General features: G+C 40.7%; 1 protein-coding gene across 2 annotated transcripts in view; it reads left to right on the top strand.

The window, feature by feature from the left end:
- The window catches only part of KIF4A (kinesin family member 4A), a 112,977-nt gene that overhangs the window by 46,086 nt on the left and 46,306 nt on the right, over positions 1 to 20,585 (top strand). For both annotated transcript variants that reach the window (XM_027608432.1, XM_027608431.1), the window contains exons 10-15: positions 3,363 to 3,424; positions 12,454 to 12,586; positions 14,294 to 14,352; positions 14,458 to 14,563; positions 19,073 to 19,129; positions 20,127 to 20,312. In XM_027608432.1, the coding sequence (XP_027464233.1) occupies positions 3,363 to 3,424; positions 12,454 to 12,586; positions 14,294 to 14,352; positions 14,458 to 14,563; positions 19,073 to 19,129; positions 20,127 to 20,312 (603 nt within the window). The remainder of the gene's footprint in view (positions 1 to 3,362; positions 3,425 to 12,453; positions 12,587 to 14,293; positions 14,353 to 14,457; positions 14,564 to 19,072; positions 19,130 to 20,126; positions 20,313 to 20,585) is intronic.

Raw genomic sequence — 20,585 nt, 5'->3', positions numbered from 1 at the left:
GAGGCTTGAAATCATGGGAATGGAAGAGGTAGCAGACTAGGTGCATGCATTTGTGCTGGTATCAATATAAATTGTTGTGTAACAACTCAGTAGCTCTGGTAGAGGAGATGAGAAGGGAGGGAGTTGGATTGACCCAGGCTTGGGGGAGGGGTCAAGTTTTCTTGCCTTCCAGGATATAGTACTCTTTCCAGTGTGTACTGCTTACTCCGTCTCTGGCCTTCCTCCTTGGTGGTAAGAGCTACTATTCACTTAGTCTAAAGCTTCCCCTTCCCTTCTCTTCCTCTGTCTCCCTCCCTCCCTCCCTCCTAGGGGTCACTATAGAAAATACAAGTAATTTACCTGTTAATAGTACCATCTTAATTATAAAATACCATACTCAGTTCTGCCCCTCCATTTTCTTTCATGTCTATTTTTATTGCCAAGAGTGCTCTTCTTCCTAGTCACTTATTTGTTCATTCATTCCAACAATAAATATGTATTGAACACTACTATGTGCCAGGTACTGTGTTGGGATACATTACTGAACAAAGCAGACACGGTTTCTGCCTTCGTGGAACTTCCTGCCTAAGTGGGAGAAGCAAATGCCAAACACATAAGCATACCAACATATGAGATAGTGTGCTATATTAGTATGACATTATGGAATAGGGTCTTCTGTTATATATCAAAGCTGAGAAGGGTTCCCTGAGGTAGCAATGTTTGAACTGAGATCTGAGAAACTGAGTAGGAATTATCTATGCAGAAAAGAAGGAAGAGGCTTTCTGGGAGAAGAAAAAGCATTTGTGGCAAAGTGTAGTTAGTGGTTAAGAGCTTTGACACTGCAGTCAGACTGCCCACGTTCAAATGCTGGCTTTATAACTCACTGGCTATGTACCCTGGCCAAGTTCTCTGTGCCTCAGCTACCCTATCCATAAAATGGAAATAATTGGGACGCCTGGGTGGCTCAGACGGTTAAGCATCTGTCTCCGGCTCAGGTCATGATCCCAGGGTCCTGCGATCAAGCCCCGCTTCGGGCTCCCTGCTCAGCCATTTCCCCCTGCTTGTGCTCTCTGGCTCTTTCTATCTCCCTTGTCAAATAAATAAATAAAATCTTTAAAAAATATATAAAATAAAATGGAAATAATTGTACCTGCCTCGTAGGGTTTTTGTGAGGGTTAGATGAATTAATACACAGAAAACACTTAGAACAGTGCCAGACATATAGCAAGTCTGAAAAGGTCCTGATTTAGGAAGCATATAGTGCATTTGAAGAACTGAAGGAATGGCGGTGTGGCTAGAGCTGAGGGAGCCAGGAAAGAGTATTCCAATACAGTATTCCTGATCAAGGCCTCATGGACAGTGTTAAAACTGATGATAAGCAGGGTGATAATTTACAGTGATAATTTACATTTCGAAATGATGGTCTGGCTACTGTGTAGAAATGGATTATAGTGGAGCAAAAGTAGATTCATGGAGACGATGTTAAGAAGTTACTCAGTGGTCCATGTGAGAGATAAATGGTGGCTCAGACTTAGGGTGGTGGTGGCGGTGATGGAAAGAAATGACCAGTGGATTAGATAAGGGGATGAGGGTTTGGCACCCCAATTTCTGCATGTGAAACTGCACATTCCCTGACCTGGAGTGCACTAGAAAAGGGCCAGGTTTTGGGATAGCAGACAACTAAGTGGGGAATATTAAGTAGATAGTTAAATATAAAGCTCTAAATTCAGAAAGATTTGTGTTTGAGATAAATTTGGGAGTCACCAGTTTATAGATGATAATTGAAACCATCAGGCAGAGAGGAGACTTGAAGGAGAGACAATAAAGCAAGAAGACTGATACTGAGGTTTGAGGGTTTATCATCTAAAGGACAGCGGGCACAAAGGTTAACCAAGAAAGAGCCTTAGAAGAACAGCTGGAAGAATAAAAGGAAAGGCAGGAAAGTATGGTGTCCGGTAAGCCAAATGCTACCAAACAGTGAAGTACAATGAAGACTGAAAAATGCCCAGAGGATATAGTGACATGCAGATCATTGGTGACCTTAGCAAGAGTTATTTCAGTGGAATGCTATGGGCAGAAATCAGATTAGAGGAGCCTGAGGAGCAAGTGCGAGGGGTGAAGAAAAGGAAATGGAGACAGTGAGTTTAGACTGTTCTCTCAATCTTTGTGAAGGGGAGAAATAGGGCAAAGAGACTGTGGACTCTGAGAAACAAACTGAGGGTTCTAGAGGGGAGAAGGGTGGGGGGATGGGTTAGCCTGGTGATGGGTATTAAGGAGGGCACATTCTGCATGGAGCACTGGGTGTTATGCACAAACAATGAATCATGGAACACTACATCAAAAACTAATGATGTAATGTATGGTGATTAACATAACATAATAAAATAAAATTTAAAAAAAGATCGGTAGTGGGATTGAGAAAGGTGCTTTTGCTTTGTTTTAAGATGGGAGAGACTTCAACGTGTTTTAATCTTTTTTTTTTTTTTCATTTTTATTAGAGAAAGAGAGCGTGCGCACATGAGCCGGGGGGAGGGGCAGAGGGAGAGGGAGAAGCAGACTCCTCCACTGAGCAGGGAGCCTGACAACGGACTGGATCCCAGGGCCCTGAGATCATGACCTGAGCCGAAGGCAGACGCTTAACCTACTGAGCCACCCAGGCGCCCTGAACATGTTTTAATCTTAATAGAAAGGATCCTATAGAAAGGGAGAAGTCGAAGATATAGAAGAGAGAAGGGATAACAAAGTATGATTCATGAGGAGGCAAGAAGAGTTGGGATCCAAAGCGTAAGCAGCGAGACTGGTCATAGGAGGCAGAACAGTTCCTCCTTTGCCATAGGAGGGAATGGGAGAAGATCATTGTGCATGCACTCCAGTTTAACATCCAGCCACAGGAAGCCTCCTTTTGACTGTTTTGGAATTTTCATTACTTTGCTTCTTCTCAGAACCCTAGAGTACTTAACTGTACTTTATGAATTAGCATCTTCTCTCTTGTATTGTTTCTTACCATTTCAAGCCGTAGGCTTGTCTTTGTCAACTAGATTGTAAACTTGAGAATAAAACACGAGAGTTTATTCTCATATCCCCCCCACACATTACCTAGCCCCGTGCTGAGTTTGGTTTTTAAAAAATAGATGCTCAATAAAAAGTCATTAAGATGCTTGGGTAAAAGGGACAACTCCTCTTCTAAGTACTAGTCATTCATATAGTGCTGTTTGGACTTTTGTCATTGAATCATCAACCCTGATGCTCTCTGTAATGCCTAAGATATGCTTTCAATTTCATAGGTATCAAGTACTGTATGGCTAATTGTAGTAATTTAGCTGATAAGGGATAAGTAGCTTTTGATTGGTGATTAGCTGACTATTTTTCTTTGCTTTTCCCAGGTACAACAGCTACAAGTCTTGTTGCTACAAGCCCATGGAGGTACCCTGCCTGGGTCTATAAAGTAAGAGTCATAGATTAATTTTAAATGTATATTCTAGCAGAGGCCATTTCTCCTGATGGTTGTTTTCCCCTGATATACTCAAGTTTCTGGTAGCACTTGGTATCAAGTTAGGGACCTTGTCAAACTTGCTAGTTAGCTTTGAGGCAGCCTGATGTGATAGAAAGAACATGGGTTCTGGCCTCAGAACTTCATTCATTGGAATTCTGCTGTGAGGAAGAGCTGCTGCTTCTCTCCCATTTATTTGATTATTTATTTATATCCATATAGACACATGGATATTTATTTTATTCTATCGGTTAACATCCAATACTATTAGTATTTGTTTTATTGCTCAAAGTGTTCTTGCTTTGTCCAGTAGGAGCTCTCTCAGGGTGGTTCTTATGTTCTTTAATACACCCTCTAGTTTTGTTTTTGTTTTTTTTTTTAAGATTTGTTCATCCATTCTAGAGAGAGAGAGAGCATGAGTAGGGGAGGGTCAGGGGTAGACAGAGAGGGAGAGGGAATCCTCAAGCAGACTCCTTGCCAAGTGCGGATCCCCCACGTGGGGCTCAATCCCAGGACCCTGAGATCATGACCCAAACCAAAATCCAGAGTCTGCTACTCAACCAACTGAGCTACCCGGGCTCCCCCACCCTCTAGTTTTTAAGCATTTTCAGGAGATGTTCCACACCAATCTTGTATTTTTCTTGCCCCAGTTCTAGAATCAACCATATCTCCAAAGAGCCCTGATTTTTTTTTTTTTTATTGGAAAATAGTGTTTAGAAACGCAATCTGGGTGCTAGGTGTGCTCATTGTTGCTAGGGTGTCCCTGAGGCCCTCTCAGTGGGTAGAGCTAGGAAATATCCGTATGTCTAGTAATGCACACATACACTCATATATATATTTTTATATCCATCTGTATATATAATAAAGGCCATGATTTTATACTGATACCTCTGATTCCAGTCCAACACTACAGAGTTCATTTTAGCCTTCCTTCTCCCCTTATTTATAACTCCTTTTTCCAACAGTGAGAAACCAGCTCTCATTATCTGCAATCTATTGACTTGTTCAGTTCCAGTATACACATAGTTTCAGAATTGCTAGCCCATACTTTTATGAACTAGATTACAGCATTTATGTACAGTTCTTTTTGTCTTTAGGCTTAGAGTATCCAGGCAAGATACTGGTTCCCACAGTTACTGTTTGTATTCCATTTTAGGGTTCCCCCTACAACTTGGTTGGTTTTAATTGTTTGTTTATGTTTCGGGTATGTGAAGGGTATATGAAATATTATGATGCTCTAAGAGTCAGAGTTCTACAAAAAGAAATAGCAGTGAAATGCAAATCAAAACCACAATGAAATATCACCATACACCCATTAGGATGGCTAATATAAAAAAAACTGAGGGGCGCCTGGGTGGCTCAGTTGGTTAAGCGTCTGCCTTTGGCTCAGGGTCCTGGGATTGAGCCCCACGTCTGGCTCCCTGCTCAGCCGGGAGTCTGCTTCTCCCTCTGCTCCTCCCCCTGCTCATGCGCTCTTTCTCTCTCAAATAAAAGAAAACCTTTAAAAAAAACTGAATAACAAATGTTGGCAAGGATGTGGAAAAATTAGAAGCTTTGTACACTGCCGGAAGGATTGTAAAATAGTATAACTGCTTATGGAAAACAGTATGGAGGTTCCTCAGAAAGTTAAAAATAGAACTACCACATGATCCAGCAATCCCACTTCTGGGTATATAGCCAAAACTATTGAAAGCAGGGTCTTAAAGAAATATCTGCACACCCATGTTCATAGCAGAACTATTCCCAATAGCCAGGAAGTAGAAGCAACACAAATGTCCATCAGTGGATGAATGGATAAAGCAAATATGGGGTGTGTGTGTGTGTGTGTGTGTGTGTGTGTGTGTGTGTGTGTGTGTGTGTGTGTGTGGTGGAATATTATTCAGCCTTAAAAAGGAAGGAAATTTTATTACATGTTACAGTATGAATGAAACTTGAAGACATTATGCTAAGTGAAATAAGTCAGCCACAAAAAAATACTGTATGATTCCACCTATATGAGATACTTAAAGGAGTCAAATTCATAGAAACAGAAACTAGAATGGTGGTGCGCCGGGGCTGGGGAGGGGAGGGGCAAAAAGGGAGTTGTTGTTAATGGGTATAAGGTTTCAGTTTTACCAGATAAAAGTTCTAGAGATCTGTTTTACAACAATGTAAATATACTTAACACTACTCAACTGTACACTTAACAGTGGTTAAGACAGTTTTATATGTTGTTTTTAAAGATTCATTTATTTATTTTAGAGAGAGAGAAAGCATGTGTGAGTAGTGGGCACAGAGGGAGAAGGAAGGAATCTCAAGCAGACTCCCCGCTGAGCACAGAGCCTGAATCAGGGCTCGATCTCACGACCCTGAGATCATGACCAGAGCTGAAACCAAAAGTCAGATGCTTAACTGTTTGAACCACCCAGGCGCCCCAGTTTTATATGTTTTTACACATTTTTTTTAAAAAAAGAAAAAGCCACAAAAGAACTAGAGGAAAACATAGGCAAAGGTCTATGTCCATATAGGTGAACATAAAGAACAGTGTAGAAATAAAAGCAATGGCAGAAAACTGTGAAAGAATAGACTGGGGTGGGGGTGGCAACAGGGAGGGAATTGTTGAATGGGTACAAAGTTTCAGATTTGCAAGATGAAAGAGTTCTGGAGATCCAGTGCACAATAATGTGAATATACTTAAGTCTACTGAACTGTATGTACACTTAAAAAACGGTGAGGATGGTAAATTTTGTTACATGTTTTTTACCACAATATTTAAAAAAAAAATATTCGGGGGTGCCTGGGTGGCTCAGTCATTAAGCGTCTGCCTTCGTCTCAGGTTGGTCGTGGGATCGAGCCCCGCATCGGGATCCCTGCTTGGCGGGAAGCCTGCTTCTCCCTCTCCCACCCCCCCTGCTTGTGTTCCCACTCTCACTGTTTCTCTCTCTGTGAAATAAATAAAATCTTTAAAAAAAATATTCGATGAAATGTCATTCCCTCTTCATCCCTGCCACCCTATCCCCATTGTACCCTTATTTCTACCACTTTTCTCCCTCCTCCATATTTAACCATTCTCTTCAGTTTCTGGCGTAGCCTTCCTGTATTTCTCCTGTACAAATGAGCATATACTTCTATATTTTTTCATATCCTCTTCTTATATGAATGGTGGTATACTACAGATAGTCTTTGTGGCTTTCCTCTTCTCAGCATTTCCTGGAAATCATTTCTTACCAGTTCTTAGATGTCTTCCTCATTCTGTTTTATAGCTGCATGGTACTCTTGTTAGTGTACATGTGCCAAACATTAATTCAACAGCTTTCCTATATAGGGGCATTTAGGTTGTTTCCAGTATTTTGACGAGATAGGGCACGTTCAGGGTGGTATGGCCGTGGATATGTTTCCAGTATTTTGTAATTACAAACACATTGCAATGAATAACCTTGTGTTATTCAGTTTTCATATTATCAGTGATTTATCTTCAGGGTAGATGTCTAGAAATGGGATTGCTGAGGCAAAAGGTAAGTGCATGTGTGATTTTGTTAGATATTGCCATATTGCCATATTCCCTTCCAGATTATGGGCTATACCAATTTGCATTCCCAACAGCAATGTATGAGAGCGCTTGTTTCCCTGGAGACTCACCAGTGAAATGTGTTGTCATACCTCTTCAGTTTTTTGCCAGTCTGATAGGTGACACATGCTATCTCAATATCTTGTTTTAATTTTCATTTCTTTAATTATGAGCAGATCTGAGCTTTTTTTTTCCATATGTCTCAGGGCCACTTTTATCTCTTTCTGATGAATTATCTGTTCATATGTCCCATTTTTCTATCAGGTTTTTTGATCCTTGGGACCTTTTGAAAAAAATGTGGTAAAATATACATAAAATAAAATTCACCATTTTAACCATTTTCAAGTATACAGTTCAGTGGTGTTAAGTACATTCACAGTACTGTACAGCCATCACCACCATCTATCTATCATCTAAAACTTTTTTCATTTTGCAAAACTGAAAGTCTGTACCTGTTAAACAATAACACCCCAGTTACCCCTCTCCCCTCAGTCTTGGCAATCACCCTTCTACTTTCATTTAGTTATTTTAAGCATCTCATATAAGTGAAATCATACAGTATTTGTCCTTTCGTGACTGTCTTGTTTCACTTAGTATAATATCCTCAAGTTTCATCCATGTTGTAGCACGTGTCAGAATTCCTTTTCTTTTGGGGCGCCTGGGTGGCTCAGTCATTAAGCGTCTGCCTTCGGCTCAGGTCATGATCTCAGGGTCCTGGGATCGAGCCCCACATCAGGCTCCCTGCTCGGCGGGAAGCCTGCTTCTCCCTCTCTCACTCCCCCTGCTTGTGTTCCCTCTCTCGCTCTCTCTCTCTGTCAAATAAATAAATAAAATCTTTAAAAAAAAATTCCCTTTTATTTAAAAATTTTTTTTATTATTATGTTATGTTAATCACCATACATCCCTTTCTTTTAAAGGCTGAATAATATCCCATTGTACATGTATACCACATGTTGTGTATCCATTCATCTGTCAGGGGACATAGGTTGCTTCCGTCCTTTGGTTATAGAGAATAATGCTGCCATGAATGCTTTAAGACCCTGATTTCAATTCTTTTGGGTATAGACCCAGAGGTGGAATAGTTTGTGCCTCTTAATTCCCTTCACCTATTTCACTCATCCTCTCGCCCCCCCCCCGCCCCCACTCTGGCAACCACAGTTTGTTCTGTGTATTTGTGGGTCTGTTTCTGCTTTCTGTTTGTTTTATTTTGTTTTTTAGATGCCACATATAAATGAAAGCAGTGGTATTTGTCTTTGTCTGACTTATTTCACTTAACATTATGCCCTCTGGCTTTATCCATGTCATTGCAAATGGCAAGATTTCATTCTTTTTTATGGCTGAGTAATATTCCATTGTGTATATAGACTACATCTCTTATTTTTTTGAGGATAGATGACACACAATATTACATTAGTTTCAGATGTACAACATAGTGATTCAACTTCTCTAAACATGCTATGCTCACCTCTCACCTATAACATTTTTCAGATTCATCCATGTTATAGCATGTATAATTACTTCATGTCTTTTTTATTCCTCGGTAGTATTCCACTGTCTGGATAACCCATGTTTTGTCTACCTATTGGCCTGTTGATGGACTTTTGAGTTGTTTCAACTTTTCAGCTATTATGAATTTTGCTGTTATGAACATTTACTTGCAAGTTTTTATATGGACATATCTTTTATATTGGGCAGATATCTAAAAGTAGAATTGCTGGGTCGCATGTTTAACTTCTCAAGAAACTGCCAAACTGTTTTCCACAGTGGCTCTGGTGTTTACATCCTCCTCATGCTTCTGGATTTTGATTCATAATTAGAATGCCCTTCCCTACACCAAGGTTAAAGAGGCATTTGCCCATGTTTCCTTCTAGAACTTATGTTGGTTTTATTTTTTACATTTCATGTTTTCATTTGGAGTTTATTCTTGTGTATGTGTGAGCTTATGTTCTTTTAATATCCTTATTTTCAATAACTCTTAATCTTTTTTTTCTCATTTTAAAGGGGTACATTGCTTCTTGGAGAACATTTAGAAAAGTATAAAGAATAAATCTTAAAACTGCCATAATTTTATCACCCAAAGTTGACCACCCTTCTCTTTGTAATTTCCCTCTTTGGGTAATTTAATCTTGGTTTCCTGAAAATAATTTAAGAATGTTGGATAAAGAAACTGAGGAAAGCTGGGATCTCTTAAAGGATCTCTTAAAGACCTAATTTAGTTCAACCACTTTATTTCATTTTTTTAAGACTATTTATTGAGAGAGAGAGAGAGAGAGAGAGAGAGAGCACAAGCAGGGGGAGGGGCAAAGGGAGAGGGAAAGAGAATCTCCAGCAGACTCCCCACTGAGTGCAGAGCCCAATGCGGGGCTCAATTTCACAACCCTGAGATCATGACCTGAGCTGAAATCAAGTCACTTAACTGAGTCACCCAGGTGCCCCCGGTTTAACCAGTTTAGAAGCAACTGACCCATTTTCCTTTCCTTTCAGTTTAGCACAGACCTGTTTTATGTAAGACAAGACTAATGAACACAAGACTAATGAAAACTATTCCAGACTTCCAACCACCAAGAATATACTACAGGATATAGTTTCAGCTACACAAAGATAGATTCTAAGAAACAGTTGATGAATCAAACAGTGAACTCAGCTGTTCAACATTTTACAGAGAAATAAAGATGTTACTTCTTTTCTCAAAAATGTATATTTTAAGAGACATTTCAGGGTGCCTGGGTGGCCCAGTCGGTTAAGCATCTGCCTACTTGACCTGCATGACCTGCTCAGGTCATGATCCCAGGGTCCTGGAATCGAGTCCCACATCGGGCTCCCTCCTCAGCGGGGAGTCTGCTTCTCCCTCTCCCTCTGCCCCTCCCCCTGCTCATGCTCTCTCGCTCACTTTCTCAAATAAAAAAAGAGACATCTCATAAAGGCTTTTTACAAAATGTACAGTCCATACGAATGGATTTTTTTTTTTTTTTTTGCTTTTTGTCCTACGATTATATTCTTTTCTTTTTGAATGTGTGTCATGGAAGATTTTGCATTGATTTTCTGTGAGCATTAATCAATTTGCACATGCTCAGCTGACTTGAATTCCAAGCATTGACAATTAAATAGTCTGCAAAAGAGGAAACACTGGTTTTCCATTGTGTTTCCCCCCCATTTAGAGAAACCTTGGAAATTTTTAGGAGAAAAAACTATTGAGTTAAAAGTATCATTACTTTGGAGCTTGTCAACTTACATAAATGATGCATGGAAGTTTTCAGCTTAATAACAATAAGAAAATATCAGAGCAATCTAAAAGAACACCAAATTTGCCAATAGTTTTATCTTTATAATCCACATTTTAACTGAACATTCTTTCATAAGAGTCTTAAATTCTCGGGACGCCTGGGTGGCTCAGTCAGTGAGTGTTCCACTCTTGATTTCAGCTCAGGTCATGATTTTGGGGTGGTGAGATCGGGCCCCGTATAGGCTCTGCACTCAGCCCCCTGCTTGTGCACTTGCGTGCGCGCTCTCTCTCTCACATAAACAAATAAAAATCTTTAAGAAAAAAAATTTTAATTAAAAATAATTTTTAAAAAGAGTCTTAGTAAATTCTCAGTAGTATAACATTAGACCCTATGGTGTGGCCTTGCTATTAACTTCATGATAAAGAGCATGCTAAGATTTTCTGTTAAGAATTCCTGGAGGTCTTAAGCTGGGTGAGAGGGCATCTATTCCTGAAATCCTTTTCGATTCTTTTTTTTTTTAAGATTTTATTTATTTATTTGACACAGAGAGAGAGAGCGAGAGCAGGAACACAAGCTGGGGGAGTGGGAGAGGGAGAGGGAGAAGCAGGCTTCCCGCGGAGCAGGGAGCCTGATGCGGGGCTCGATCCCAGGACCCTGGGATCATGACCTGAGCCGAAGGCAGACGCTTAACGACTGAGCCACCCAGGCGCCCCTCCTTTTCACTTCTTTATTGAGATTGAGAACAGCTGTTCCCTGTCCTTTTTTCTCTTTATTATAGCCTTGACAACTATTCATTTTTCCCTTCAGGCTCCTTCAGATCCAAATCTTCATATTTCTTCTGATCTTTTTTCACCAGTCCTATTTTCCAGTCTTTTGAACAACGAATCCCAGTGGATTCCAAAAAAAAACGAACAAACCAAAACTGTCCATCTTGTTGGTCTTTTCCATTAGCCTGGAACTGATACCAAGTAATCTGCCTAAGTTCCAAAGTTTCTTATCTATATGTATTCCTTCAAGCTATTTCTGTTCCTCCCTTCCACTCCTGCTTAATATGGACACCATTGTTGCCACCACCCACTCTAAGCAATTGAAAATTGATAGACAAATGAACAAGAGGTTTCAAGCAAGGCAGGCATTTAGAAGGGAACACTTATGGAGAATTGTGAAATGTGTTGTCAGTGGCCACTGGTCATTATATCAACTCTCTGACTTCTTAACTGCTGTTTCCCTAAACTTCAGTAAATAGGTAGTTGACTTTATATTGATGAGGTTAAATTTCAGCCCTGAGCAGAGTCACTTCTGCCTCCTCCCTACTTCTTCCTTCCTTGCTGCCCTAAATCGTTAATGAGGGATTGAGAGTGGGAAGAGGAGGGAGACACTTGTATCTTAGCTACAGTTAGCCTTCACTTCTTTTGTTTGTGTTTTTTATTTAAATTCAATTAACATAGAGTGTATCACCCAGTTACCCCATCCCCCCACCCCCTCCCCTCCAGCAACCCTCAGTTTGTTTCCTAGAGTTAAGAGACTCTTACGGTTTGTCTCCCTCTCTGATTTCAACTTGCTTTATTTTTCTCTCCCCTCCCCTATGTTCATCTGTTTTGTTTCTTAAATTCCACATATGAATGAGATCATATGATAATTGTCTTTCTCTGATTGACTTATTTTGCTTAGGCTTCACTTCTTAGCTACATGGTACAAATAGATCTTAAACTAAGAGCTAAGGGTAGAGGTTAGTCATTTCTGTTGCACCATGGCTGGCTCTGAATTATTACCTTCCTGCAAACCATTAATTCAAAGTATTTCAGGCATATGTTTCTTATTCATTCAGTATACAACCTGACTGGAATTGGAATGGACACACTTTTTTCCAGGCTTTTGAGGGTTAATTTTATTTTATTTTATTATTTTTTAAAGATTTTATTTATTTATTTGACAGAGAGAGACACAGCGAGAGAGGGAACACAAGCACGATGAGTGGGAGAGGGAGAAGCAGGCTTCCCGCTGAGCAGGGAGCCCGATGCAGGGCTCGATCCCAGGGCCCTGGGATCATGACCTGAGCCTAAGGCAGATGCTTAACAATTGAGCCACCCAGGCGCCCCTTGGGGGCTAATTTTAAACCAAACCCCCCACACACACACCTAAAAGGTCTATGGGATCTATTTTTATCCACCTCTGATATCGGTGTTATTAACAGGTCTGTTTCTTTGTTTTAGTGTGGAACCATCAGAAAGTCTACAGTCCCTGATGGAGAAGAATCAGTCCCTGGTAGAGGAGAATGAAAAATTAAGTCGTGGTCTGAGCGAGGCAGCTGGTCAGACAGCCCAGATGTTGGAGAGGATCATTTTGGTGAGGCCCCCACGACTGAACCACTAGTAATCTGGACGTTTACTAGCTTTGGTTTCTGAAATATTTAACATGCTTCTCATTATGAGAGACGAGTTATGTGGAAAGGAATGGATTAATATCACCATATCCGCCATGGAGCCTCTCCAGGGTAAACACATGGGCTTATAATCAAACATACAGAAAAGTTAAAAGAATCGTATAAAATCCACCACAGAGAATCCACATGGATCTCATTTTAAAGTAGATTTGTTCTAAAATACCAGAGAGGAAAGAACCAGGTCCTCTGTCACCTAAAGTCCTGCCTAATCTTTATCCGTAATATCAAGTAACTGTCCCCTCAGTAAGATTTTAGGTCTTCTGTACCTCCTTTCCCCCAATGTTGTCATATTTCGTATTCTGTCCTAACAGGTGCCATGGTGAGATATAACAGCTGGGAAATTAATGTTAATTCCTTTCACATATGGTTAATTTCCAAATAGTGGATCACTACGTAACTGATTACTCCAGTTCTGTATCCTACTACCTGTCTGAAAGTAACCCGGATCAGTGCGTGCTGGCTCTGCCGCTAACATTTTTCTACTAGTCTAAATACAACTCAGTTTTTAATTGCACAACTATTGCCAAAAGCAAAAATGAGTTTCCACCAAAATGTAATTGAACATCTGTGATTTACACACCTTCACGCATCCGTGCGCTCTCTAGTCAAGGAGGCGTATGCTGCTTCAAGATTCTTTAAAGGGGGCCAAATTCTATATCCATTGTCCATTGCTACTGGAAGGGTGAAAATGGGAACTGGAGGATTTTTATATACAGTTTTCTGTCTCCAGTGCTGCATTCTGTACCTCTGAAGTAACTCTAGAAGCTGTGTTTCACACATATGCGAGTGTGGCTGATGTAACAGATGGAACCTGTTACTCTAGCCACATACCCATCTGAACTTGAACTTTATAAGGTTGCTATAATGGCTACGGGAAGGCTTATTGCTTGATGTCCCGTTAAAATGTCATGACAAGCACAACATTTTTGTCCTCTGTAAGCTGTCCTTCCCAAATCTGTTGCAGCATCTCGCATGTTACAGATCCTGTGAGTGAGATAAAATGGAAAATATCAATCACCCTTCCCAAAATGTGTCTCCCTCTGCCATTTCTTCTCGGCCATATTCTTGTGCCTCACCCTTTTTCTTGCTTTCTCTTACTAAAACCAGCCTACCATATCAGATAGTGTAACTTGAAAAAAAAGCTCAGCTCATATTCAGTGTGAGGCCCTTTTACGTTTTCGCGATGCCCTTATGCTGGGGCTAGGGAACTGTATAGTGTAGGAGGCCGTTTAAAGTAAGTGGGTTTTTTGCAAACAGCAGTGAGTGGCATGCTAGGAAGTATTGCTTTTTCCCCCAGTTGCAAAATTCTATATGGAATTAAGGCTTCACACTCCACACCATAGTCTGAGCTTCATGGCAAGCATAAGACCCAGCTGCTTGGATGCTACTTTTAGTAGTTCATGTTGACTGAAGGGCTAATTTCCATGACTCTGTTAAAAAAAAAAAAATACCATTTCTTACTAAATCACCAAAGCCCACTAAAACCTCGATTACAGCAAAGGAGGCAACCTCTCTACCTAGGTTTTAATGCATTAGGGGTAGGAGAGAGGGCATAATTAGGTGAAGCTGTCAGGCATCATCACTGATGATCTCCTGGGTCTCTGTTGCAGACAGAACAAGCGAATGAAAAGATGAACGCCAAGCTAGAGGAACTCAGGCAGCATGCAGCGTAAGTTTCGTACCAAATGTCTGTTAGTGACCTTAGTGTATAATCATCGATCCTCTGGTCTTTGCAGTATGATTAACCTTTGGGTGCCTTTGTTTGAATTTTCAGCCTCAAAGTGGATCTTCAAAAGTTAGCGGAAACTTTGGAAGACCAGGAATTAAAAGAAAACATAGAGATAATTCGTAACCTGCAGCAAGTGATAACCCAGCTATCGGTAAGCCAAGGTGGGGGGGTGACATTGTAAATAGACTTAACTGCTTTCGTTTGTCTCTCTTGCTGCATATAAACATATCTAACTCTGCCTTTTGCCGAACAAACTAGATTGTGAGCCGTTTGAGGACGGAGATCATGGATCATTGGATATGATCTGAATACTGAATTCGTTAAATCAAGACACTCACAGGTTACATATGCAATGGCACATTCATATTTCAGTGCTTGAATCAAATGCTGGACACAGCAACAGAGCAGTTGCAAAATTGCCTGGTAGCCCGGGCAGCAGTCATTGACTTGCTGTCCCTTCAGTGTAGGCTAGCTTATAGCTTAACAAGAGGCCTTGTGCCACTCAATTTTAAACATGCTGGGTTCTTCTGACAGATAACTCAGAGCAACCAGGGAATACCATGGCTCTCCTTTCTAACCAGTAACAAATTAGTTTGAATGATCATTCTAGAAGTTTCCATCTTTATTTATTTTTAGAACTACAATAGTAGTAGTGTGGGAGGGAGGGGGTTGGGCGGCGGGTATTTCTTGTTTTTCCCAGAGGAAAAGTTCTTAGAATCCTACCACTCTAAAGACCTTTTATTGTTGGTGTTCCTTCTCTATTTTAGCCCTTAGGCATATATACTTTTTTTTTTTTTGAAGTTGAAATCATGTTATGTTAAGGGACGATGGTTGGTTAAGGGGTTATGGTTGGTTTTGTTCCATCTATACCCTCTTGTTTATCATTCTGAACCCGTGACATGTTCGTAAATGACTGGTGGTAATTTCTAGCTCTTGGGGAGAGGCTTTAACTTTACCAGAACAGTGATTCTTCATCTCAGGGCTTGCCCAGTGTTTCCTAGACTTGTCAAAATGGTATCACAGAATCATCTACACCTGCATTTTACTCTGAAAGAGTAAATTAAAAAAATACCATGCAGTCTTGTGGGAGGAAGGGTTAGGATGAGTGCCAATAAATTAGAGTAAACTCCCCAAAAGACTAGAAAGCAGTGTTTTAGAACAAGTAATACTGTACAAAACTGTTCCAAGCAGTCCGAGATGACAGCTCATTTGTCCAACACCCAGACCACAGCAGTTGAGAACCTGGGCTCCAGAGCCAGACAGACCCTGGTTGGAAGCCAGTTCTGCCACTCACTAACTGTGTGACCTTGCTAAGTACTGTATTACTATCAAAAGAAAATAGTTTAAGTGGCTCCAAAAGAGGCTGAAGGCATTATTCAGCCGAGGCACTCAGGGAGCTCCTGAACTCCAGGTAACTCCCTGAGTCAAAGCCAGACTGGAGTTGTGTAGGGTGAGAAGAGAGCCAAACCACCTTGTGGTTTGGCGCAGGTAGCAGTTCTGGGTAATTGCCATGAAACTTTTGGTTGGAGGCTCTTCCAGTTTTCGTGCCTCTTGCTTAAATTAAGAACGTTGGTGCAACCCCATCCTGCTAACTGTCCAAATATTTTCAAGGGTCATTCTCATAAGCCTTGTAGTTTGTTCGTTGGTTAAGGTGCACAAGTGGGAGAGGTGGCAAAGAAGGGGGAAAGGAGGCAAGGAAAACTAAGAATCCTCTCTCTGTTTTAATCCTCTTACATTAGCAATATGAGCAAAGGGTGATTAACAGCCTAGAAAATTGAAGAAGTCAGTACAGAAGAAACTGGGCTCTAAAAAATGAATAGAAATTTGTCCCACAAAGGGAAAAAGACAATCTATGTAAAGAAAAAGGTATATGCCAAAGCGAAAAGGGATGAAAGTTTAGAACATGATAAGGACTTCATTGTGGCTAAATTATAGAGTGTACGCCAGAGAATGGCTATCACAAGGTGAAATTTCACCATCGATAACTCCACTTAAATATAGCTGAAACATCTGATGTATGAACACTTTGTGTGAGCTGCCTCGGAATTAAGATAATCTAGGCTGTGGGACCGTACTGGAGCTAAAGCTTATATGATCCCAAAAGAGTGACCCAGGCCACTGTTGTTCATGGCCGCCACACCGATCTTAGAGGATTTCCCACCACCTCGTTTCTGGGGCTTCGAATCACGTGGGAATGATGAAGGAAACCCATGGAAACAAGTTGTTAACAGAAGAGAAGGCATATCCGCGGTGAGGATCTGCTGATATGACTGGTGCCTGGTGTGCCTCTAGAGGAAGTTGCTAGTGGTGGCTGACTCAGAGGAACTCTGTAGAATCGCTGAATTCTGCCACTAACATTCACTTGACGCATGAAGCACAAAGGTACCAAAGATTGCCACAAGCTGATAAAGTCCCTGGCTTCCCTCCACTGTCACAGTTAGGCCGAGTAAACCCTTTGGCCCAGGGCTCCTGCTGGACTCTTGAATCACAGTTCTCCATGTCTATTGTTTGGGACCCTCCCAGCTATATATTTTTTGGAAATACACAACAATGTATCCTGTGGCTTTTATTAAGACTCACTACAGTGAAAGCAAAATGTTTCAAATGTAAGTGCTTGTGCCCTTCGTTCTGGATTAAAACTATTTTTATTTTAAGTGACGGGTGAACACCCCCTTTTCAGTGATGAAGGCAGCCGTTGTTCCCGAATCTTCCTCCTGGGGCTTTAAGCACTAAACTGTACCATTTCTTCCTTTAAAATACAATTCAAACAAACCTCCTTGCTGCAGTCACCTATGAGGAAATTCATGCAGTCCTTTCAGTTCCCACAAAATCAAATTTTGTTGTCGCTGCTTTTACCCCCTCCTCTAAGACCAGTTCCATAAAAAGCATTTTGCATGCCCAGTAATGGTATTGCCTACAGCCTCCAAGTGCGAAATTCATATGGGAAGGTATTGCTGGTTAATATAGCTCAATGTACCCTAGCTTTCTTTCCCTGACCATCGCCCTCAGCAAATCATGTATTTTTACCTTACGAGAGGTTCTCCATTGCAGCCTTAGAAAGAGAGAGAGAGAGAGAGAGTTAGATTGAAATAAATCCTATTGTTACGTATTTATATTTAGGATTATGAAGACAGAATCCTACCATGTTCATGTAGAACATGTCACCAAAGCTTAAACTTTCGCATTATAAAATTTTATTGGGCCACAGACCAAAAGGTAAACCCACAGTAACATGTCTTCTTCAAAGATTAACCCATCTACTTTGATCCTGACCCTCTGGAAGGTACTAGAAAAAAGTCTCCAAAAGCCGGTGTTACAGGCTTTACTAATCTAGGATAGGTCTGTAAGTAGTCCATTTACTGAAACCAAGAATATGGGAGGGAAGAAAGGGTAACCATTAACGTATAGTATATCGAAGTGCTATTTTTCAAGAAGGATCTCATGTCTGGCCCTTGGAGAATCACCAGTATTGTAAAACATGAGGAGAAGGGATGTGGTAACACTGGAGCTTCCTCTGAATCTTCTTTGAGTCTCACTGATTGGGAATTTCTGGGCAGGGGACGTGCTTTACAAATAGCACTTACTAAGGCCTCTTTGCTCCTTGCCTTGAAGGTACTGAGATTCAAGTCAACAACTATGTAATGTTTCACTGGGCCGATGCCGATACTCCGTGTGCTCACCCTAAATTCTTTCCTTGCTATTGAGCCAATAGCTCTTTCACCTATGACCTCTTTAATCATGTGACTTCCTGGAAAGAATCCTTTCTTCCCAGGGCTTGCAGAATCACTTAAACAGAGGTGGTAATCCATATGGTCCAATGCCAAATAAAGCTTAAATTCCAGTGGGGAGAACAGAGCTTGCTCGTATGATAGCCTATAAACAAATTAGTCCCAATAAGTGGTTTTAGGTTTCCCTTTTAGATGGCTGTTGTTCCAGAGCCCAGAAGAGGAATAGCCCTTCTCTGGAAGGGAATCCGTGCTCACCCTTTCCCTTCAAGTAACCACTACCTGGAATAGCTGCCTATGATTGCTTGGTTCTTATGTATATGAGGGAGAGGAGCTGCAGGATATTTGTCTGACTTCACGAGCACATCTTTCTGGGGTGTCAGCCTGTGGAATGTATTTCCTACTAGAGTAGGCTCTTGCTACCTCGACTGACTGTAAAATAAAAATACCAAATAACCTTTCATTCTATTCACTTTTCTACTGCATTGCCTTTATTTTGTATGTCTTTTTAGGGTGGTATGTCCGTGAGAACTGGCTAGACCTGTACGTTATAGAGGTAGACTTAGTGGTAAAAACATAAAGAGTAGTGTCTATAAAACGGGTTGAACTTTGGTCTGTGAGAACACGGCTGATGTTTCACTCTGGCCCATTGATCTCTGACAGAGCAGGAGAGGTGCAATATATATGTCAATTGCCACATGACCCTTTTTTTTTTTTTTATAAAGACTACACGATCGACCTTGTAACGAGGATAGACTCTTAAGAGGTGGGACATGGAAATCTGTGGCTTTGGGTGTATGTGTGCACAAAATGGGCCCAGCACCTTAAACGGTTTCTATATACACTTGAAAAAAATTGAATAACCAATATAAAATCCCCTAGTAAGCTTCACTTCAGAGTCTTTTCCTAAACTGAAACATCATTTGTCATTGCAGGACGAAACTGTTGCTTGCATGGCTGCAGCCATTGATACTGCAGTGGAACCAGAAGCTGTAAGTAATTGGCTTTGTCTAGAACTGGGAGCTTTAACTGTGCCATTTCCTGTAATTTATCACTCAGCTGAGGATGAGTGTCCCCAATTGTTACCATCCTCCATAGAATACCTTGGAAATCCAGAAATCTTGAGTGTAAATGTCAGCTTTGGAAAACCCTAAATTGGATAGGCTCCATGTCTAATAGTACAACTGGTAGGGCATCTCAGGGATGTCATTGTCCTTATTTGCAATCTGGCTTACCGATTCCTTGTTAGATGTTAGTATTCTGCATCAGCTGTCTAGCAAGTTGGAATGAAGAAAGGAACAAATCAGGAAATTCTGGCAAAGTCAAAAAAGCATCAGAGAAGACATGGAAGAGATTTTTTTCTCATCACACTTTTTCTATGGTTGTGATGGGTAGGAGCTAAAAGAACCAAGGAGAATGTCTGGAGTGTTTGAGTTGCAAGAATAGATAAAACGTATTAGATGTTGGCTAAAGGTTATAGAGTAAAGTCAAAATGGAAGGCTAGACAATGGTTTGCTTGAGACATCTTTTCCCCCTGAAACAAACATGTATCAGTATTTTTTATATTCTGAAAGAAGAAAGATAGGAGATAAATCGGGTGCCAGAAGTGAGCTCTGTAAGAATAAACGAAGCCTCCTCTCCATTTCCACCATTCCTAAAGTGCCACTTCCAGAACTCTTTCTCCTGTAAAGACCCCTTAGGATGACGTCAAAGTTAAGAAATGTTAGCCCAATCAATAAAGGAAAGAGCAAGAAATTTAGTTTACTCTAGAAGAGTCAGTTAAAGGATATAAGAAATAAGGTGCCATGAGAGCCGGAAAATAGGTAGGCTCGATTCATCTTATATGTTTAATGCAAATGTATGAGAAGCCATATTTTTAAAAGAACAGAGGTACTAACAATGGAGAAGCGGCTGTGAGACCTGATGAAGCAGGCTAAGGAACTCCAATGGCTTGTTTCTCTTACAAATCATTATCCTGATCTTTTCCAGCAAGTGGAAACCAGTCCAGAGACCAGTAGATCTTCTGATGCTTTCACTACTCAGCATGCTCTACGTCAAGCTCAGATGTCTAAGGAGCTGGTTGAGTTGAATAAAGCCCTTGCACTGAAAGAGGCCCTAGCCAGAAAGATGACTCAGAATGACAGCCAACTACAGCCCATTCATTTCCAGTACCAGGTAAAATATTTACAAGAGCAGCATTTGTTCATGTCTACCATCTCTCTTTAATTGTATGGGAAGAGAACAGGCACACTGTTCTTGATGATGATGGGACAACATAATGTGCCTAGTACACATGGAGTTGCATTGTTGGTTTCCAAAAAAGGATACATTCAGGATAGGGAACCTGCAATTTTGTTTCATTTAATCTAATACCTTACCTTATGCAATAGGTATTTAATAAATAGTTTGATAACATAATAATAAATGTGATCCCTACTTGTGGAGAAA

This window comes from Zalophus californianus, chromosome X (genome assembly GCF_009762305.2).
Source record: "Zalophus californianus isolate mZalCal1 chromosome X, mZalCal1.pri.v2, whole genome shotgun sequence".
In the NCBI taxonomy this organism is placed as follows: Eukaryota; Metazoa; Chordata; class Mammalia; order Carnivora; family Otariidae; genus Zalophus; species Zalophus californianus.
Note: the sequence above shows the minus strand (reverse complement) of the source record. Positions and strands in the feature narration are given on the sequence as shown.